At 47.1% G+C, this 22,423-nt stretch overlaps 1 protein-coding gene across 4 annotated transcripts in view; it reads left to right on the top strand.

Moving 5' to 3' along the window:
• Positions 1-22,423, top strand: part of FLNB (filamin B) — a 174,289-nt gene that overhangs the window by 118,202 nt on the left and 33,664 nt on the right. For 3 of the 4 annotated variants that reach the window (XM_039477161.2, XM_039477160.2, XM_039477159.2), the window contains exons 20-29: positions 1,590-1,852; positions 3,136-3,733; positions 4,352-4,525; positions 5,626-5,788; positions 6,600-6,760; positions 10,648-10,815; positions 12,759-12,882; positions 15,126-15,282; positions 16,811-17,000; positions 19,441-19,688. In XM_039477161.2, the coding sequence (XP_039333095.1) occupies positions 1,590-1,852; positions 3,136-3,733; positions 4,352-4,525; positions 5,626-5,788; positions 6,600-6,760; positions 10,648-10,815; positions 12,759-12,882; positions 15,126-15,282; positions 16,811-17,000; positions 19,441-19,688 (2,246 nt within the window). Of the gene's footprint in view, positions 1-1,589; positions 1,853-3,135; positions 3,734-4,351; positions 4,526-5,625; positions 5,789-6,599; positions 6,761-10,647; positions 10,816-11,839; positions 11,933-12,758; positions 12,883-15,125; positions 15,283-16,810; positions 17,001-19,440; positions 19,689-22,423 lie in introns of all 4 variants that reach the window. The other variant, XM_039477162.2, reaches the window with a different exon arrangement.

The raw sequence follows: 22,423 nt of genomic DNA, 5'->3' as shown, positions 1-22,423 counted from the left end.
TCAGCTTCAGATGTTCAGCACATCCTCATAAAACAATTTTTTATACAAGTGAAAATAAAGCCATTTTTCATCTAAAAAAATTATAGTTAAAGGGTAATTCTGCTTTGACCCTCACCTCTCCTGCTCACTAGGGTTAACCAAAGCTGTCAACCCAGTTTCCGTTCTTCCAGATCTCTCTGTGTCTATACGTAGAGATGTGTCCGTGGATGTATTTACTTTGCATTAAAGTTAGCCTGCTGTGTAAACCTATGTCTTCAGCCTGCCTTCTGACAGTGCATCTCGGGAATCATTCACTCCTACATCTTTTCCATTGGTGTTCATGGCTGAGTGCCCCAGACTGAATGCACCTCAGGGCTCACTTTCACCTGGTTTCAGGCTTACTGAGGCAGGGCCAAATGCATACCCCCAGGATGGGGCCTCCTGTGTCCACCTGTGGGGGTTTCTCCAGGGTACTGGCAGTGCAATCGGAGAGCATCTTCCTTTACTTGTGACCCAAATGCACGACTTGCAACCAAGGCCGGCTCCCCGTTGCGGAGATCCCAAGTGAGAGCTTGCTGTTGGCTTTTGTGGCTAGGCAGCCAGCTCTGAGTGTGTGAACGTTCGCTGCCCAACCCTGTCAATGTGTCCCCTTGTCACTCCTTTCCCTGAGACATGGAGAGCTTTGACTCCAGAACGGGAAAAGCAGGATGCCAGTTAGGAAAGTGTCTTTTCCTGTGGGAGGCAGCAATCCGGGACCTCCTTGCTTGTGGTTCAGCAGTGTCCATCTCCCCAGGCCTGTGTTGCTTCAGAGTCAAGGTTCTCTGGGTTGTGGTGGGGGCCCTGTGTTCCCAGTGCTTTTGTTTTGGGTAAAGTCCTTTCCCTGTTGTTGTCTAATCTAACGCTTGGGTTTCCTGCAGCCTTGCTTTGCAGAGACCTTTTGGAAGCCATCATGGCAGTCAGTTCTCAGCACTTGCTTCGATGGCCTTGCAGTTGGCAGCGCTGTGACTTTTGCTCTCTTGAGGGGGAGGGGTTCCTTTGAGATGGAGTTGGCTGCCAAGAATTAGTAAATAAAGCATTGACTTATGGGGGTGTTTGAAGATAAAGTTAACACCAAAAATAAGTAAATAAGAGAAGACAGTGTCAGATTACAGCTTTCTGGTCAGCAAAGTTTGTGGAGTCAGGTAAATTTCACTTTGAGTCCTAGCTTGGCGCCCTGCTGGATATGTCACCCTGGACAAGTTACTTAACCTCTCTGAGCGTCAGTTTCCCCTTCTGTTAAAGCCAGTGGTTAATAATAAATACCGGATAGGATTGCGGTGAAAATTAAGACAATGTACCGAATTTGTGCTTGGCATATAAAATACATTCGGTAAATGATAGCCGTTATCCCTGTTGTCACTAATGGATTATTGTGCCTACATGGGTTGTTACTGAGGCTGAGATGCTGATGATACTTACTCAGCTTTGCTGCTTGTCCTCTGTAGCAGCTGTTGCTTGTGGTAGAGGCTGAGAAAAGTCCCGTGTCCAAATAACCCTTGCTTCTGTGCTCTGGATTGTTCCTGCTGCTGAAAATGGTCAGCTCTTCACCTCAGCTTGTGTTTCTTTTCCAGGGGTGGAAGTTGGGAAGGATCAGGAGTTCGCCATTGATACCAGGGGAGCAGGAGGCCAGGGGAAGCTGGATGTGACAATCCTCAGCCCCTCTCGGAAGGTCGTGCCATGCCTAGTGACACCTGTAACGGGCCGAGAGAGCAGCACAGCCAAGTTCATTCCTCGGGAGGAGGGGCTCTATGCCGTAGACGTGACCTACGATGGACACCCCGTGCCCGGGAGCCCCTATGCAGTGGAGGCCTCGCTGCCACCAGATCCCACCAAGGTCAGCTTTTGCTTTTGTCCCGGAACTCATTGTTGTCAAACATGACACCATAGTGCCTCTCTGCTTCTTCCCGGCAAAGACCTTTTGAAAATTGTTTTGTGATGAAAGTCTGCACAATTCACTGTGAAAAGTCCCCGGGGCAGGTGGGTCCACAACCCTGCTCCTCCTCTTGCTCTCTGACTACAGGACTTTGGTGAGGGGCGCCCTGTTCCTGAGTCTTCTTTCTTTGCTCGTTAGCATAATCACAATCCTCACTACAAAACCAGCCTGTAAGGGGTAGGTGAGATAGCAAACGTTGAGGCCTCTGCCCAGTACCCGGCACACAGAGCTCACCCCACAGAAGCTAGAATCATGTAATCTAAAAATAAATTATTCTTGGCTGGGCGTGGTAGCTCACGCCTATAATCATTGCACTTAGGGAGGCCGAGATGGATGGATTGCCTGAGGTCAGGAGTTTGAGACCAACCTGGCCAACATGGTGAAACCCCATCTCTGCTAAAAATACAAAGATTAGCTGGGCGTTGGTGGCGCATGCCTGTAATCCCAGCTACTTGGGAGGCTGAGACAGGAGAATCTCTTCAACGTGGGGAGCAGAGGTTGCAGTGAGCTGAGACCGTGCCATTGCACTCCAGTTCGGGCAACAGAGCAAGATTCTGTCTCAAGAAAAAAAAAAAAAAGCTCATCATCATTTCTTCATAGTAACCATTTCTTCATAGTAGTTCCGACTCAAGGGGTTTTGGAAGATTCAAGTGGTCTCAGTGGTATGAATCCTATGAAGGTATCTTATTTGTTGAATCAGAGGTGAAAGCGTTATTCCTCCCTCTTTTTTAGAAACAGTTTAGTTTTTTTTATTATCCAGAATTTGTTGAGCAAAGTGCAGCAGCCCAAGCCACAGCCAGGTCCACAAGAGCACTTCCATTTGCCCTCAACCTGGGATCTCACATATGTTTGCTGGAATGGACGTTACGTCTCCAAGTCCAGGCCTGTGATTTAGAAGGGTCAGGTGTGGCAGGAGAGAGGAGAGTCTTGGAGGGCTTCTCCTGCTCCTGCTGCATGAGGACCATGCCTCTCTCCTGTGCCTTTTCGCTGGTGATTGAGTTCTGAGGCATTTGCTGCATTGACTGTTGTGGCTGTAACTCATGTGCATGTGTGACCTGTGAAGCCCCAGGAGCAGGGCTGCCTGGCTAAGATGTACTTCCATGCTGATTACATGCATGGATGTTGAAAGCAGTGCTGGCTGAGCAGTGATCTCTGGAGTTTGACTTTATTCTTTGCTCTAATAGGTGAAGGCCCATGGTCCCGGCCTCGAAGGTGGTCTCGTGGGCAAGCCTGCCGAGTTCACCATCGACACCAAAGGAGCTGGGACTGGAGGTCTGGGCCTAACGGTGGAAGGTCCATGCGAGGCCAAAATTGAGTGCTCCGACAATGGCGACGGGACCTGCTCCGTCTCTTATCTTCCCACAAAACCCGGGGAGTACTTCGTCAACATCCTCTTTGAAGAAGTCCACATACCTGGGTCTCCCTTCAAAGCTGACATTGAAATGCCTTTTGACCCCTCTAAAGTCGTGGCATCAGGGCCAGGTCTCGAGCATGGAAAGGTGGGTGAAGCTGGGCTCCTTAGCGTCGACTGCTCAGAAGCAGGGCCGGGGGCCCTGGACCTGGAAGCCGTCTCAGACTCAGGAACAAAAGCCGAAGTCAGTATTCAGAACAACAAAGATGGCACCTACGCCGTAACCTACGTGCCCCTGACAGCCGGCATGTACACGCTGACCATGAAGTATGGTGGCGAACTTGTGCCACACTTCCCCACCCGTGTCAAGGTGGAGCCCGCCGTGGACACCAGCAGGATCAAAGTCTTTGGACCAGGAATAGAAGGGAAAGGTGGGTTTCCTTATTTAAAAAAAAAAAAAAAAAAAGACAAGCTGGGACTTAAGGGCTGCCTGAAATTTGGAGCTGCCAACTCAGCCGCCTGCAGGGGCCAGGTGACATATAAGGCAGTGCTCACCTGTGCCTTCTGGTTGGGGGGCCCTGGTGAAGGTTGAGCACATGGCATTTCTGGGGGCCATGCTACTGACCAACCCCTGTTTTCGGTTTCTCCATGGGAAACAGGACCTAGCCTTGTCAGCAGAATTTCTAGTTTTTCGGGCAAAGCCGGAAGTCTTGATTTTTCTCTGGAAACTCAACATGCAGCATGTTGGCATTTAACTGGAAAGAAATTTAAAATGTGTTGGCTTACACCCACATGCTACATGGCATGTTTATCTTCAACCTTTGACCTGTCCTGGAGCCATTGGTGTGAGCAGTCATATTGTCACTTAGCCATGTCTACTCTGGAAAGGACTTCTTTTGGGAGGGAGGAGGAGGGTTAATATTCTTGATTTGAGAGTTAGAAAAACCAGCTTTCCACTGTTACTGAAATTAGACTCGATGTGTTCTGAAGGGGTTTGCTCCTGGGTCTGGGGTGTCGGCAGCAGTGTTAGCTGTGTGATTGCTCTGCAGATGTGTTCCGGGAAGCGACCACTGACTTCACAGTGGATTCTCGGCCGCTGACCCAGGTTGGAGGTGACCACATCAAGGCCCACATTGCCAACCCCTCAGGGGCCTCCACTGAGTGCTTTGTCACAGACAATGCTGATGGGACGTACCAGGTGGAATATACACCCTTTGAGAAAGGTGAGCCACCCTGTCCTTGGACTGGACCCTCATTCAGAGCTGTCCGTGGTCGTTTCCTCCTGATGGCTGGTACTGACCCCTGACCCATGTGCTAGGCCTGTCTCAGCAGAGCCACATGCTGAGTGACAGAATGGAAGTCAGCCTCCACAGCAGTCACCGGCCCAATCAGTGGCTGGCTTGCTGGCCTTGTGTAATAGGTGGGCTGGGTTTAGCCTCAGTCTCACCTCAGCAGGTTATGGGGTAATGTTATGGCATGTTGCTCGTTTGTGCCAGTATTCTTTGCTTAGGAATTTCTTTCTTCTTGAGTATTGGGAATTATTAAAAAAAAAAAAAAAAAAAAAAATCAGTAAATAGAAAAGCACAAAGAAAAAAAATGCAGGTGCCATGTATCTCCACTACCTGGAGCTCTGAAGCCTGCAATGTTCTGGTATAGCTATTTTCAGTCTTCTCATGGATGCGTGTTTCTTCTGTTTCATGGGTTTCTCTTTTTCTTTTCATTAATGGCTGGATGGTATATTCCCAAATGAGGGTAGCCTGTTTAGGATGATGACTGACGAGTATTTGCTTGGTTGGAGTGGAGTGGCTTATGTGATTGCAAATAGACAGTGTATAGTATTTAAAAGTCATATCATTTATTGTGGGTTTGTTTTGTTGTTGTTGTTGTTTTTTGAAACAGGGTCCCACTCTGTCACCTAGGCTGGAGTGCAGTGGCCTGATCATGGCTCATTGCAGCCTTGACCTCCTAGGCTCAAATGATCCTCTTGTCTCATCCCCCTGAGTAGCTGGAACTGCAGGCGTGCACCACCATACCCAGCTAATTTTTGTTATTTTTTGTAGAGACGGGGTCTTACCATGTTGCCCAGGCTGGTCTCGAACTCCTGGACTCAAGCGATCTGCCCACCTCATCCTCCCAAAATGCTGGGATTATAGGTGTGAGCCACCATGCTTGGCCCCATTACTGTGTTTTTAACCCCCTTTTCCAAATAACCTAGTATAGCATGCAGACTTGAATGTCAGATAAAACTCTGAAGTAGAGAATCATTTTTCACACATAGGGGATTTGTATGCAAATATGTGTTTCTGTTTGTTGTTTTCAACAGGTCTCCATGTAGTGGAGGTGACATATGATGACGTGCCTATCCCAAACAGTCCCTTCAAGGTGGCTGTCACTGAAGGCTGCCAGCCATCTAGGGTGCAAGCCCAGGGACCGGGATTGAAAGAGGCCTTTACCAACAAGCCCAATGTCTTCACCGTGGTTACCAGGTAGGTAAGGCCCTACATTTGGTGTCTTCAATCTCACTTTTATGGCTAGATTCATAGTCTCCTATCTTTTGATCAGATGCATTTTTATTTTTATATTGTGTATTTCCTTTACATAGAAAGACCAAGTATACCTAAAAAAAATACCAACACACTTAATAATGGTCATAAAACTATTTAGCAAACTGGGACTAAATCAAACTCTATAACTTGATAGTGTAAAAATTTGTAGCCGACCTCACGTTTTTATTAAAATTAGTTGTAAGGCATATGCCTATATTGTCCTTGCAGTCCTAGCCAGTGCAATTAGATAAGAAAAATAGGCTGGGCCTGGTGGCTCACACCTGTAATCCCAGCACTTCTGGGATGATTGCTTGAGACCAGCAGTTTGTGACCAGCTTGGCCAACATGGCAAAACTCCATCCCTACAAGAAATATAAAAATTAGCCAGGCTTGGTAATGAATGCCTGTAATCCCAGCCACTACTTGGGAGGCTGAGGCGTGCAAATTGCTTGAACCCAAGAGGCATAGGTTGCAGTGAGCCAAGATCATGCCACTGCAATCCAGCCTGGGCGATGGACTGAGACTCTGTCTCAAAAAAAAAAAAAGAAATGAAACATAAGCATGAAAAAGGAGGAATCGGAGTGTCTTTGTTTATATTACACTAATGAGAAATTCCCTATATGAGAGTTGTATCGTAGTAATTGAGTTGGGGTGGTTACATGGGACAGTGTATAAAGGGAATTTGCATGAATTTTGGCAATAAGCAGACTGGCATAAATGCACATTTCACTTTTTTTTCCACCCTTTCCAGAGGGGCAGGAATTGGTGGGCTTGGCATAACTGTTGAGGGACCATCAGAGTCGAAGATAAATTGCAGAGACAACAAGGATGGCAGCTGCAGTGCTGAGTACATTCCTTTTGCTCCAGGAGATTATGATGTTAATATCACATATGGAGGAGCCCACATCCCTGGTAAGCTAGTCCTGAGAGAGGACCCCGAAGAGTAAACTATTTTGCAGGAAAATGGGTTTGATTTTCACAGTGATGTAGTGTACACTCACTGTGAAACAGGGTCTCTCAGCTTCTGCACTACATCTTTTGCTTATCTCTCTGAGTAGGGAAAACAATCTGATATTTGTAATAGCTGCAAAAGGAGAATTTTTCTTAGGGCTGCATCTCCAAGACTATCTCAACTCCCAGTAGAACCGGCAACATAGCAAAAAGCATTGGCTTAGAATTTTGACTAGAAATGGTTGTGCATGTGTTGGAGGACCCTCTTGATTCAGGGGAAAGCTGGTGATGTAGTTAGTGTACACTCACTGTGAAACAGGGTCTCTCAACTTCTGCACTATGACACTTTGGGCCGGATGATCCTCTGTGGTGTGGGGCTGTCCAGCACATTGCAGAATTTTGTCAGCATCCTTGGCTTGTACCTGCTAGATGCCCATAGCTGACTTCTTCCCCATTCTTACTTGTGGCAACCAAAAATGTCTCTATAGCTTGCCAGCTGTCTTAAGGGACAAAGTCACTCCGGGTCAAACCACTGCTGTAAAGATTCAAAGAATAAATAAATATATGACTTAAGTAGTGAAGGAACCGCCCCCATTTATTTTGTGGGGCGGACTCTCCATAGGTTCTAGATCTCTTTACTCAAATGAAATGATTGTCACCCCGACACATTTCTATTTATTTATTATTTCACTAGCTTTTGGGATGCAAGTTGTTTGTGGTCACATGGATAAATTCTAGAGTGGTGAATTCTGAGACCACCCCCTCATTTTTAAAAGGGCAGATGAGTGTGTGGTGTGGACACAAGACTAAGGACTGGGGCTATTCCTGAGCCACTTCTGCCTTGTCTCAGGTGTGGTGAGAAGAGGACAGAGCCCCACCCCAGGACCCCAGGAGCAGGAAGAGCCTCGTGGGGTCTTGTTCTTCTCTCTCTGGGTGATGCTGAAAGGGGAATGGCAGGCCGAGGGGTCCGCTGCTGGGTTCTGGGTTGATTCCCAGGCAGCTGGAGTGTCCACTGACCACACACTTTCCTGATTCCATTCCTGCTCCCCGCTTACCATATGGAAATGTGCACACACACTCACGCTCACTCTCTTTCTCTCACATTGATCAGAAAGTATTGACATTCTACTCAGATACTCATTTAAGCCTTGAGTCATTTAAAATGGGGTGTTTCTCCTCAAACTCGTGCTTGCGACGCATTCAATATAGATTTTTAAAATTCCTGTGATCATTAGTCTGGGAAATTTCAGCTGTGGGTAGGACAATGTTCCTGCCCTCCGGGAGCTTACTGGCTAGGGCTTATACAACTAAAACTTGTGATGACTGCTATGAAGAATGAGAATGGGGCTCGGTGACAGAATTGAGAGATACAGTCTCCTTTTGGAGTTTTGTAACACTTGGATTGGGAGAGAGTTGGGCAAAGGGAATGGGTAGAAGGCACAGGAGGGGTGAGGTGATGGCTCCGACCTGGCCGGCAACAGTGGAAATGAACATCTCCTGGTTTTTGCAGCAACAAAACTTTTTGAAAATTGGGGAAGGCTGGTGAATGCCATCAGCTTCCAAATCCCCCTTGCAGAAAGGGGTCAGAGTTTGGCCCCTGTGGCCGACCTGCGAGCTCAAAGCAAATAGCCATCTGTGTGCCTAGCAACAGAAAGACAATCCTTTGCGGTTTTTCCATCAGGTATGGATGGTGCTTTTTTATGTTTCAGGCTCTCTGTTGTCTCCCAGAGTCAAATGCCAGCTTCTCTAGAACCCCAGAACTTTCCCAGGTGGAGACCTTTCGTGAAATGTTGGTTGGTTGCCTTAGTGTCAGGATTCTTAGCTAAGGCAACCCATGAGGGTACTGCCGGAAACATTCAACGACCTGCTAGCTTCTAATTTGCTTTCATGGTAATTCTGGGTGCTTAAATATTAGCCCAGTTTTTCCTGGCCTGGTTAAAAACCTGGAGTGAAGTTATTTTGAACAAAGTGTCCTGTCTTACCCATAATGGCGTGTTGACTTCCTGTGGTAGGCCAGCTGTGGTCTGTTGGTGGTGGCTGCTCCCTAGCCCACTGGATTGACTGGGGTTCGCAGTGCTTGAGGAAGAAGGGCTGCCATGAGGGAATGGTGACATCTGTCTGGGCATGGAACAGGGCAGTGGTGGAGAATGCTTGAGGTCTGCCATCTTGGACAGTTTATCTTACCTGGGTTTGTTAGTTCTTGGCTGTTTTCATGCTGAGTTCAGACAACTTCTGGTAAAGGCTCTGACTTTCAGATTGGCCTCAGAGGTAGTCCCTTGCCGTCAGCTGTTGACATTGAAATCCTCAACTGTCAGTGTCTAAAGTAAGGTATGCTTTTGTTCTTCTCACCCCAATATGGAGGCCTGTGCTTATTTACCAGGGCTAGCCATTTATTTCATGTAGCTAGAGACCTGGATGCCATTGAAACCCAGCTTTTGCTGGACGCAGTGGCTCACTTTGGGAGGCCAAGGCGGGTGGATCACAAGGTCAGGAGTTCGAGACCAGCCTGGCCAAAATGTTTGAAACCCCGTCTCTACTAAAAATATAAAAAATTAGCTGGGTGTGGTGGCACGTGCCTGTAATCCCAGCTACTCAGGAGGCTGAGGCAGGAGAATCGTTTGAACCTGGGAGGCGAAGGTTGCAGTGAGCCGAGATCGCGCCATTGCACTCCAGCCTGGGTGACAGAGTGAGACTCTGTCTCGAAAAAAAAAAAAAAAAAAAAAAAAAAGAAACCCAGCTGTTGTTAGAAAGCCAGGGATTCTGTTCTTTGTATGTGTTGGCTATCTACCATCTCTAATTCTACGAAGTATAAACTCTCTGGGATGCAAAGCAGAGAGCCCTCAGCTTCCATGGCAGTCATTAGCTTTGCCAGATATCATGGGGAGCACCAGGACTCCCATGCAGGTGAAAGGTAAATGCAGCCCATTGGCAATGGGCGTGGTAGCCTGAGCCGTGCTGTGGGTATGCTGGGTACTGTTTCTGGGGAGGTCCCCTTCCACAGAGGAGTCCATGAGTGTCCTTGGCCTGGCCCTTGTTTCTCTGTTTAGCACTTCTCTAGCAAATCCCTATCTCCTCTCCTCAACTCTTCCATGCTTCATCTTTAAAACTGACACGCTCAAGGAGTCAGGGGCCTTCAGGGTCCCCCAGGGGGTCAGCCATGCAGCAGGAGCTCAGCTTACACTCAGGAAGTCAGCAAGGCTTCACCAGGTGGTCGGGGACCGAAAAGGCTGAGTATGGTCAGAAGGTGCCAGCTGCATTGGAGGGAGAGGGGTCTGGGGGCCACACAGGAGCCATTTGTGGGAGACAGGGCTGAATGGGAGCTGCAGGGCCTGCCCATCTCTCTCCGGCTCTCCGTTCTGTTCTCCCACCTCTTGGCTTCCTCCTTCCGTTCCTCCAGCAGCCTGTCTGCCCCTTACCTCTAGGCCCCTGCATGTGCTGAGGCCTCTGCTTGAAGCACCTCTCTGTCTGCTCCCTTTTGTGCCGCAGCTGAGATGTTGCTGGAAAGCTTTCTCTGGTCTCCTGCAGATCAGGTTCATTGCCTCCTGAGTGTTCCACCTTGCACAACCCCAATGTGTTATATAGGATGTTCGAGTGATTTGCTTGCCTCATCCTTCTCCTGCATTGTGTGGGTTCCTCAGGGGTGTTAACCACCCAGGATCCAGCACCAGACACAACATCTACACGTAGTAGGTGCTCTGTGTTAACGGTTGACAACGAGTGGGCACATGAGCAGTGCACACAGCGAGGCAGGGGGAACTGACTGGGGCCTGCATGGTGCCATGCTGGGTGTGCACACGGTGGTCTCCAATTCCCACCTTATGCTCAGAATCTCATGACCTCTCTTTCAGGCAGCCCCTTCAGGGTTCCTGTGAAGGATGTTGTGGACCCCAGCAAGGTCAAGATTGCCGGCCCTGGGTTGGGCTCAGGCGTCCGAGCCCGTGTCCTGCAGTCCTTCACAGTGGACAGCAGCAAGGCTGGCCTGGCTCCGCTGGAAGTGAGGGTCCTGGGCCCACGAGGTAAGTATGCACCCTGCCTTCCTGCAGACATTCATCTGCACCAGGCTGGGGCAGCCATGACCCAGAGCAGACGCTTTGCTTTTGAGTTTGCTCATGAGCTTAAAATTAAATTAAAAAAAAAATTCCTTTCTTTCATGTTGCAGTTAAACAGTAGAAATTCGTGCTCACAAGTAGGCAGGTTTGTTATTTCTCCAGTGATCTGTTTTTCGCCCCATTTCATAATACAACTATAAATGTCTTAGATGAAGCAGCAGTATTTGGGGTCTCATATGTAATATGGTGGTGACTGTCTCATTAGGCGTTTCAGCATTTGTGAGGGGGCGGGTTGGTCTGGATGTAGCAGATGGTGGGGGTTGGAGGTGATAACTTGTTGAGATATCTTGGTGTCCATGTGGTACACGCGAGAACCTCTGGGAATGCCAGTTACATGGTGCATGTGATACGTGGCTTTGTCATCGTCTTAATTCTCCAGAGAGAGAGAGTATCCTGGGGAATGGGCTTTGTTGGCAATTTGGCCTGCTCTGTTGGCAGCCTAGAACTTGGGTTTGGTAAGGCTAGTGGACCATGTGGGAACAAAGCCCTGAAGTACGTGAAACTTGCCTTTTTGGGTAAGTGACCGTGTTTCCTCCTCCAGCACTTAAAACGTGCCTTTCTCCCCCTTAGAGGACAGTGTGCCTCATTTCTTACGTAATCTGGATTTTCCTCCCCAATGTTAGTTCTTGGCTATTCACGGAAGTGGCAAATGGGGGGTTCCCTCTTTGAAGAGGAGCCTTCTCCTGCATGGGGTTCAGCAGGAGGTTATACCCTTTGAAGCTCAGGGCAGAAGTGGTTTAGGGGAAATGAGGTCATGGGGCTGGGATCGGATGCTGTGAAGTTACTGAGCTTCAGGACGTGCGTGTATTTGAGTGCATGTATGTCCCTGTGTATGTGTGAATGAGAGAGGGAGAAAAGAGAGAGAGAAGCTTTACTGGGATATCTGCCTCTTATTATGAAGGACTCTCAAATAACAGCCTTTTGATTTTAGCTGATGAAATGGATTCCCAGTCATGGCGCAGCCCCTTGAAAGCCCTTTCAGAGTTCTTTAAAGGTGACCCGAAGGGTGACTTTAATGAGACAGGTTTGCATTTTCCCATAGCTGCTGAATTATATAAGCCAAATGCTTCTTGCTGGCCTCACTTTAAAATTGGCTTCCACCTGCCTCATCTGCTTTGCTTAATGAGCATGCCATGCTTTGATCAACCTACCCTGGAGTTGACCCATCCTTGACTCTCACGTTGGGAGCTGGGATCTGACTCTGCAACTCAATGTATGCCTTGATTATGTTTTAGTGTAATCTCTAATATCCTCCTTGATTATGTTTTAGCATAATCTCTAACGTCCTCCTCTAACAGGCTTCTCCTTGAGGGTCCCCTTCCCCTGTGAGATTGGCACCCTTACTTGCCCTGTACCTATGCCCCAGCATACTGGTCCCACAGTGGTCTTTGCCCGAAAGCGGCCACAAGTCTTGACTGCCTATTGGTTAAGTTTTGCTCTTCAGAGTTCTGAACCCTTTGGCAGTGTCTCAGCTGTAGAGTAAAATTGCTACATACTAAAGCATGCCTAACCAGCTTGAAAGCTTATAGCGTGTCTGCAGCACGCATCGTCCACGTACACCCTCCAGCAGCAAGCACAGGCAGTCTCCTTAATTATACTCTAGGGCAGACTGAGTATATGTAAGCCAACAAAAAACTAAAGGTATCTCTTGGGGTCATCTCTGCAACCATGAATTGGGGATCCTGTGATTTTTTTTTTCAGGCCTATGATTATGGCTGCTTGCCTTTGTGTTACTCATCAGTGGAAACCAATAGCTCTTGGGGATAGATGTGATCCTATTTCAAATTCAGCCAAGGGTGGAGTAAAGGTGAGGCCAGGCAGCTCCTTAAACCTCTCATCTCTGTCCTCAGGTCTGGTGGAGCCTGTGAACGTGGTGGACAATGGAGATGGCACACATACAGTAACCTACACCCCATCTCAGGAGGGACCTTACATGGTATCAGTTAAATATGCTGATGAAGAGATTCCTCGCAGGTAAGCTCCATCCATCCACCCATCCATTCCTCCATCAGTCCATCCGTCTGCCCATCCATTTCTCCATCCATCCATCCATCCTTGCATCCATCCCTCTCTCCCTGCATCAGTCCATCCATCTACTCATCCATTCTCCCATCAGCCCATTCCATCCACCCATCCATTTCTCTATCAGTCCATTCACCCATCTGTAGAGGCAGCAAGTATTACATAGAGCCTGCACCACTTGTCGCCACACACTAGCCTTGATATCTGTGGCTCCGGCTGTCTCATTCCCCCAATTCCCTTTAGACATCTTTAGTTTAAAGGTGAGCTGAAATGAAGAAGCCAGAAATCCTAACCAGGTGTGGTGGCATTTGCTGTAATCTCAGCTACTTGGGAGAATGAGATGGGAGGATTACTTGAGCCCAAGAGTTTGAGGCCAGCCTGGAGCAACAGAGACCCTCCCCTGACAGCTCTTAGAAAAAAATTGTAGTAATAGTAGTCAAGAATCATGGAAGAAATAAAGAATGTATTAGTTTATCAGAGGCTTCCTTTTGGTGAACCTGCAAGTAGTTTTCTGATTACAACAAAAGTCTTTACTTCAGGGTTTGGTTGATAATAGCACTTCCAGAAAGTTTTAAATAGAAACCTTGTTCCATGTTCATATTATTACCAAAAAATGTTACATAAGCTTCTCACCTCTTAGAACAATCTCTAAGTGTTTTCTTTTCTTCTTTTTAAAAATCATGCCCCTTAAGATGAAAACTTTCACCCATGCCCCCTAACAAATATTTTATATAGGAATAAGCATGGCCGGGCGCAGTGGCTCACGCCTGTAATCCCAGCACTTTGGGAGGCCGAGGCGGGCGGATCATGAGGTCAACAGATTGAGACCATCCTGGCCAACATGGTGAAACCTCGTCTCTACTAAAAATACAAAAAAATTAGCTGGGTGTGGTGGCATGCACCTGTAGTCCCAGCTACTTGGGAAGCTGAGGTGGAAGAATTGCTTGAACCCAGGAGGCAGAGGTTGCAGTGAGCCAAGATTGCGCCACTGCACTCCAGCCTGGCAACTAGAGCAAGACTTCGTCTCAAAAAAAAAAAAAAGAGGCCGGGCGCGGTGGCTCACACCTGTAATCCCAGCACTTTGGGGGGCCGAGGTGGGTGGATCACGAGGTCAATTGATCGAGACCATCCTGGTCAACATGGTGAAACCCCGTCTCTACTAAAAATACAAAAATTAGCTGGGCATGGTGGCGCGTGCCTGTGGTCCCAGCTACTCAGGAGGCTGAGGCAGGAGAATCGCTTGAACCCAGGAGGTGGAGGTTGCAATGAGCCAAGATCGCCCCATTGCACTCTAGCCTGGGTAACAAGAGCAAAACTCCTTCTCAATAGAAAAAAAAAAAGAAAGAAAGAAGCATATTAGCTCTATTTAGAAATATATAATTTATAAATTACATTTATATATTGCTTTACTAATATATTATGTGCCATATAAAGCATACTAAATATAGAATAATTACAGATACAGAATATAGAATAAGATGAGATAAAAATATTAAAACTGAAGAAGTTCCAGTATTTTCTTTCTATTTGGTGACCATCATCTTAGCATAACAAAAGTCGGCTAAGTGTGTTTAACCCTGTGTTTCCCAAACTAATTTGGGAGCCTCTTCCTCCTTAAACTATTTATATCCCTTGGAACAGAGGTCCCCAACCCTTGGAACGTGGACTGGTACACATCCATGGCATGTTAGGAATCGGGCCGCACAGTGATGGCTGAATGAGCATTACTGCCTGAGCTCCGCTCCTGTCAGATCAGCAGCGCCATTACCTTCTCATAGGAGTGCGAGCCCTATTATGAACTGTGCATGCAAGGGATCTAGGTTGGGTGCTCCTTATGAGAATCTAACTAATGCCTGAGGTGGAACAGTTTTATCCTGAGAGCATTCCCCCACCACGCCCACGGGTCTTTCACGAAACCAGTCCCTAGTGCCAAAAAGGTTGGGGACCGCTGCCTTGGCAGTCGCTCAGGGCAAACCCCATCTGTCATATAAAGGTTACTACCTCATGATTGTAAATTTCCGCTGGACTTGGGCACCTTGATTAACTCACTGTCTTATCTGCTGTAGAAACCCCCTTTTCAATCCCATTCTTCTGTGTGAGAAAAGTCAGATGTAGCTGGGTTGACATGTATCCTTACTGACCGGGGTGTGTGTGTGTGTGTGTGTGTGTGTGTGTGTGTGTGTGTGTCTATCAAGTCCCTTCAAGGTCAAGGTCCTTCCCACATATGATGCCAGCAAAGTGACCGCCAGTGGCCCTGGCCTCAGTTCCTATGGTGTGCCTGCCAGTCTACCTGTGGACTTTGCGATCGATGCCAGAGATGCCGGGGAAGGCCTGCTTGCTGTCCAGATAACGGTAATTTGGAGTTATTTTCTGAGCCAAACCTTAATCTTAAGACTTAATTTCCTGGCCAGATTTAAGAACAAGGGTTTCAATAACCAGTTTCTGACTCAATGCAAGTGTTTGTTAGATTTTCCCACCAAAGAGTCAGTAAATGTGCAGAGGAATAAGTGTGTTCACCTCAGAGATGGGAGGGTGTAGCTCCAAGAACCACTGTTTGGTGAATCTCCTATGTTTTGTTACTGCATCTATTCCTTTGTTTTAATTTTTTTAATTAATTAATTAATTAATTATTTTGAGATGGAGTTTCGCTCTTGTTACCCAGGCTGGAGTGCAATGGCGCGATCTCGGCTCACCACAACCTCCGCCTCCTGGGTTCAGTGAATTCTCCTGCCTCAGCCTCCTGAGTAGCTGGGATTACAGGCATGAGCCACCATGCCCAGCTAAATTTTTGTATTTTTAGTAGAGACGGGGTTTCACCATGTTGACCAGGATGGTCTCGGTCTCTTGACCTCGTGATCCACCCGCCTCGGCCTCCCAAAGTGCTGGGATGACAGGCGTGAGCCACCGCGCCCGGCCTTTTATTTCTTTCAAAGATGGGGTTTTGCCATGTTTCCCAGTCTTGTCTTAACGCTCCTGGACTCAAGCAATCTGCCTGCCTCAGCCTTCCAAAGTGCTGGGATTATAGGCATGAGACACTGTACCCAGCCCCTATGTTTTATTTTTAAATGTTTTCAATTATTCTTTGGATCAGTTAAGACTAAGTTATGCTACATATCACAGTAAACCGTAAGAGTAGCTGAAATAAATTAGATGATTCTTTCTTGTTAAGAAAGCCCAGGTTAAGCCACCTGGGTGCCCTGCAGCTCACCAGAAGCCACGGGAAGCCGGCTCCATCTGTCTGCTCCTCTACCTAGCATGTGGCTTCTGTCCCTTAAGATCTCCTCCCAGACCACAAGGCTGCCAGTGCTCTGCCTATCACGTCCATGTGGGTGGCCAGAAGAAGGAAGAAAGAAGGGAAAAGGGAGTCCTCTCTACTCAGTTGGCTCTCTTAAGCAGCCCTACCAAAAGTCCATCATAGACTTCCACTCCCTTCTGATTTATCAGGGGTTCGTCACAAGTCACATCACCTAGTGGCAAGGATGCTAGGCAGTGGAGTCCCATCTTTTGGGAACAGTGCACCTAGCTAAGAGTTAGGGTCCTGTTAATAAAGAGAAAAAGGAGACTGGATGTGGTGGTGTGTGAGCAGGAACCTTTGCCTCCTCCCCTCCCTACATTTCAGAAGGTTCTGAGCTAAAACGCTATTGGTTCACTGGACAACAAAATTACGGAAAATTGGCCACATCCATCACGGCGTTAAAGGGATCTGTGACCCTCTACTGTCCCTACCAAAAAACCAAAACAAAACTAGATTGTATTAAGCTATCAATTTTGTCTCTTCTCTCTAGAGGTACTAATTAAGAAGGAAAATGTGTCAAGGTTTTCCATGAATATTTTCTACATCTTGACAACATCCTAAATAGCATTTCTCTATGATCCACAGGACCAAGAGGGAAAACCCAAAAGAGCCATTGTCCATGACAATAAAGATGGCACATATGCTGTCACTTACATCCCAGACAAGACCGGACGCTATATGATTGGGGTCACCTACGGAGGTGACGACATCCCACTTTCTCCTTATCGCATCCGAGCCACACAGACGGGCGATGCCAGCAAGTGCCTGGCCACAGGTGAGTACAGGGCATCTCAAGGTCAGGACCACAGGCTTTGCAGTCAGAAAGCTGGGCTGTCACCCCTCTCTGTGACTTACAAGCTACATAATCCAGGCATGTTGCTCAACCTCACTGAATTTCAGTTTGACATAGATTGAAGCTTTTTTTTTTTTTTTTTTGAGAACATTTAGATCCAAGAAGCTCTTCTAAGGAACAGAGACTGTTTTACAGGGTTATTGCAAAGATTAGATGAGGTCAGGCATGAAAAATACTTAGCACGGTGCCAGGTGCATGGTAACTATTATTATATGCTTTTGAAGTAGGTACATTTGTTGAGAACCCAACTCTGATGGCCGCTCCCATGAAAAGCAGCAAATTTCTGCCTTTCATGAGTAGATAGTTTAGTTACTCAGGATGCATTCGGGAGCATTTCAGGTCAGCATTAGAGAAACACATTTGAGGATCTAGGTTTTTTTCAACATGCATGTGTAAACCTCTCAGGAATTCTCCGTGAATATTTGAGCATCACAGTTCTTTGGTTTCTTTCTTTTTTTTTCCCTCCTTCCTTCAGTTTCTAAGACACAACTATTGAGTGTCACATCTTACTTTTTTTTTTTTTTTTTGAGACGGAGTCTTGCTCTGTTGCCCAGGCTGGAGTGCAGTGGCACAGTCTCGGCTCACTACAGCCTCAGTCTCCTGAGTAGCTGAGACCACAGGTGCCTGCCACCATGCCCGGCTAATTTTTGTATTTTTAGTGGAGACGGGGTTTCACCATATTGGCCAAGCTGGTCTCGAACTCTTGGCCTCAAGTGATCTACCCTCCTTGGCCTCCCGAAGTGCTGAGATTACAGGTGTGAGCCACTGTGCCTGGCCAAGTCTTTTCAGTTTTTAAGAACAGCCCTTGGAGGCCAGGTGCGGTGGCTCAAGCCTGTAATCCCAGCACTTTGGGAGGTTGAGGCGGGTGGATCACGAGGTCAAGAGATCGAGACCATCCTGGTCAACATGGTGAAACCTTGTCTCTATTAAAAATACAAAAATTAGCTGGGCATGGTGGCGCATGCCTGTAATCCCAGCTACTTCAGGAGGCTGAGGCAGGAGAATTGCCTGAACCCAGGAGGCAGAGGTTGCGGTGAGCCAAGATCGCGCCATTGCACTCCAGCCTGGGTAACAAGAGCGAAAACTCCGTCTCAAAAAAGAAAAAAAAGAACAGCCCTTGGGCAGTTCAGTACTGCTGCTCAAGCAGATTTTAACACAAGAATCCCCATCTCTAAAATGAGACCGATTTACTTCTCTTTAAATAAGAGCACTAAACACAAGACCACCCTGGATGCGTTCTGTTTCTCTCGCAGCCCATCTTTCTTTGAATGGAGAAAATCTGGACTTTCAGGGCAAGGTAGTAAATTGCTCAGCGTGGCCCTTTTTGGCTCACCCATGGCAAAAATTGAGAAATTTTGGAATGCTGGCCAATGCACCGCCTCCTAGGTCTATGCAGCTGTCAGTGACAACCAGATCGTCTTTACTAATCGATAGCATGTTAACGTTGGATGGGGACTTCCCTATTGCCTTCCAGGCCTTATTTCCTCCCCCGTTCAGGCAGAGTCCTGAGCTGAATACTTGCCTTTTGGCCACACCTCTTGATCTGTCATTCAGGGCCTTCCACAGATTGACTCCATTCTCTTCTTCCAGTACTCCTTGAACAAACTGTTCTTGCCACTCTCCCTGTTACTCCTACACACTTGGCTCATATTTGCCAATGTGCTTTTAGTTCATGGCTTTTCTGCATTTACTGATGTATGGATCCTGTGCCAAGGGGCACCAAAAGTCAGAGAGAGACCGGTCATTGGGGAGAGGTTGCAAGTCTCCCTTAGCTAACAGCACCCATCCTTCCGGGTTCAGTCATGTTTCCTTTCTTTAGGAAGCCCTTTGTCAGTGCGGCAACCCTGGGATATAAATTCTTAGCGTCTTTGCTTCGATATACTGCTGGACACTTCCCTGAGGAGTTTGTTATTTTTTCTGTAACTTAATTCCTCTTCAGCATTTCCACTACAACTGGAACTGTCATTCTTGGTGTCCGGCCCTGTTAGACTGTGAGCATCTTGAGAGCAGGGACTGTGTCTTGGCCACCTGTATGTGTGCCTGGCACTTAAGAAAATGCCCAATATGTTTGCTGTTGAAAGTTGACTTTCATCCATACCTTTAAATGCTGGCAAACCAGGGCTGACTTTTAGTCAACACTCAGAGCTTCCAGATGCTCCTTATTTAGTAAGTGGTGGATGAGGTAATCCTTTGAGCAACACCGGATGCGGGGAATCTTTGGGATATCCCTCTGAATGGCAGCAGTCAAAGGCCTTACATTCACAGGCACAGACAGCATGGATGAGTGTGGTTTGTTCTTGGGGCTCCAGGACACGTGTCCATGGCCGATGCTTCCATTCTCTTCCCCTGAACTCTTGTCCAGGTCCTGGAATCGCCTCCACTGTGAAAACTGGTGAAGAAGTAGGCTTTGTGGTTGATGCCAAGACTGCCGGGAAGGGGAAAGTGACCTGCACGGTTCTGACCCCAGATGGCACTGAGGCCGAGGCCGATGTCATCGAGAATGAAGATGGAACCTATGACATCTTCTACACAGCTGCCAAGCCGGGCACCTATGTGATCTATGTGCGCTTCGGTGGTGTTGACATTCCCAACAGCCCCTTCACTGTCATGGTAAGGAAAATTCCTTCTCCAGAGCATGCTGTTATTGGTGGAAACTGTAACAGCTGCTGTTGAACCCCGATTAGTATATCCTCTTCCACTTTTTTTTTTTTTCCCTTTGGAAAAAATTTCGTTAAGCAGTCGTGACCTTGTAGAGTCCCAGAGTAATCTCTAGAAACTCAGAGACCCTTTGACTCTAAGACTTTTAGAGAGTCTTACTGGCCACCAAAGTGTCTCTCATAATAAGGGACCAAGCCCAGGCATTTAGAAAGATAACTTCTCAGAAAAACACACCTTTACAAAAATGTTTCTACATCAAACATTACAAGTTTTTAACCTGCCAGCTCTTCCTTCTTCCGTCTTCATGGCCTTTTTCCATGGCTGGAGGAGACAGCTTCCTGATGCTCTTTTATTTGGAGACTTGACGCTGATATCCCAGGACTCAAAGTATCTCCACTTGTGTTTTGGAAAGATTCACAGTTTCTGTTTGAGGGGGAAATACCTTGTCATTCGCACTAGGAACATCTGGAATAAAAGGAGGAAATCGTGCAAACACCTGGGTTAGTGAAAGACCAAGGTCTTTCATTTTCAATTCTGAGTGACTGGTAGATCTTCGTCTGATTATTTAGTTTTATTATTGCATAATAGTCTTCCTCTGAATATTTTTCAACCAGGAAAGGGGTTAGAAACCTTAGGAGCATTACCTCACTTAACCCTCAAAACCAAGCACTGTTGGCTTTTTTACAGATGAGGTGTGCTTGGTCTAGACAGACACCAAGTGCCCTGCTGTCATCCTTGCTGGTGTCCTTTGATGCTGCGGTCAGCAGCCACACTTGACCACAGGGTTCTTAGGCCCTTAATGACCTGGTCTTGTGCACAGCCTACAAAGCACCTTCTAATTATTTCATTTTGTGCAGCCGTGGAGAGGTGCAGCAGACTCCATTCCCAACAGAAGCTCAGGGACTTTCTTCCAAACAGTCTAAATCCAAACAGTCTATACTCTGTTGTAGCTTTGTTCCCTTCCGTAGACGTTCGTTTATCTGTAAACAGCGCACCAGAGATCTGGAAGCTCTTTTATGTCTCAAGTATGTAAACCCACTTGTCAACTTTTGACATTGTTCATTTAAGAGTGTTTTTCTCCTGTAGGAAGAAAGAAATACAGCTGGGAAGTTGATGTCTTTATTCACAGAGAAGGGTACCAGTTATAGTTTTCAGAATCTGTTTTTCACCCGTAGTGGGTTTTATCTGGTTGGTTAGAATTGGGTAGGAGGGAAGAGCAGCCAACCACCGGGCAGTGCTCATGGGTCTGTGGGTGCAGTAAGTTGTGGGTAAGAGAAGAGCACATTGGGAAAGTCTAAGTGAGAAAGTCAGAGTACCTTCTCTTGTAGCTAGGAACTTAAGATCCCTTTTTGCAGAAGTGGAGGCTTCCAAACTCAATAAGAGTAAGTGTCTCCTAGCCCCCGAATATGCACAAAGCAAGAATACTTTGTGTTCACTCACTGCCCCCCGACCACTGCTGAAGGCAGAAAGGAACGATCACTCGCAGTACCTGGCTGGGTCTTTATTCTCTCATTCCAGGGAGAGAACCTTACCTATATGGGCTGACTGTTCATTGACTTTGGTTGGGTGAATTCCCTGCTTCCCCTATAAGTTTGAGGCCAAAAGGACACCAACACCCAGCACTGTAGTCATAGCAAATGTCTCAAGAAGCCCCACAGAGTGGTTTAATCAAAAGACTGCACACACAGCACATGGAGTTATGGACAAATGACAAGAAGTCCTGGACCAAAGGCCGTGGCTTAGCCATTGAAAGATCTTTCTTCTGACTGATGTGTCATAGCCCCTGCAGGCAGAGGACAGGGCTGTTCCAAATGTAGCTCAAAAAGCTGCCTTTGCCTTTCTGCAGATCCCAAGATACACACAAAGCAGTTAGCATGGGCACATAGGTCTTCCGCTGTGGGGAAGGCCTTCCAATTCTTGTTTTTCTTGTGACAGAAGAGGGTGTTGAGAGGGGTTCCCTTGCCATGCCATTGGTTCTGTTGAATCAGGGGCATTAAATCTTCTTTTTTTCTTTTTTGAGCTGTAAACCTACTCTGTTGTCCAGGCTGGAGTGTAGTGGTGTGATCTCGGTTCACTGCAACCTCTACCTCCTGAGTTCAAGTGATTCTCCTGCCTCAGCTTCCCAAGCAGCTGGGATTATAGGAACCTGCCACCACGCCCGGCTAATTTTTGTATACTTAGTAGAGACGGTGTTTCACCATGTTGGCCAGGCTGGTAACTCCTGACCTCCAGTGATCCACCTGTCTCGGCCTCCCAAAGTGCTGGGATTACCGACGTGAGCCACCGCGTCCAACCTGGAGTATTAAATCTAAGATCTGTTAAAAATGAATTTATAAACAATTTTAAAAACATTAACTGCTGAGCATGGTGGCTCACACCTGAAATCCCAGCACTTTGGGTGGCTGAGGTGAGAGGACTATTAAGACCACCCTGGGCAACACAGTAAGACCCCATCTCTACCAAACAAACAAACAAACAAACAAAAAAACTAAATTAGCCTGGTGTGGTTGTGTGTGCCTGTAGTCCCAGCTACTCAGGAGGCTGAGGTGGGAGAATCCCCTGAGCCCAGGTTGAGGTTGTAGTAAGCTGAGATTGTGCCACTGCACTCCAGCCTGGATGACAGAGCAAAACTCTGCCTCAAAAAAAAAAAAAAAAAAAAAAAAAAAAAAAAAAAAAAAAAATTAAAT

This window comes from Saimiri boliviensis, chromosome 8 (genome assembly GCF_048565385.1).
Source record: "Saimiri boliviensis isolate mSaiBol1 chromosome 8, mSaiBol1.pri, whole genome shotgun sequence".
Taxonomy (NCBI): Eukaryota; Metazoa; Chordata; class Mammalia; order Primates; family Cebidae; genus Saimiri; species Saimiri boliviensis.
Note: the sequence above shows the minus strand (reverse complement) of the source record. Positions and strands in the feature narration are given on the sequence as shown.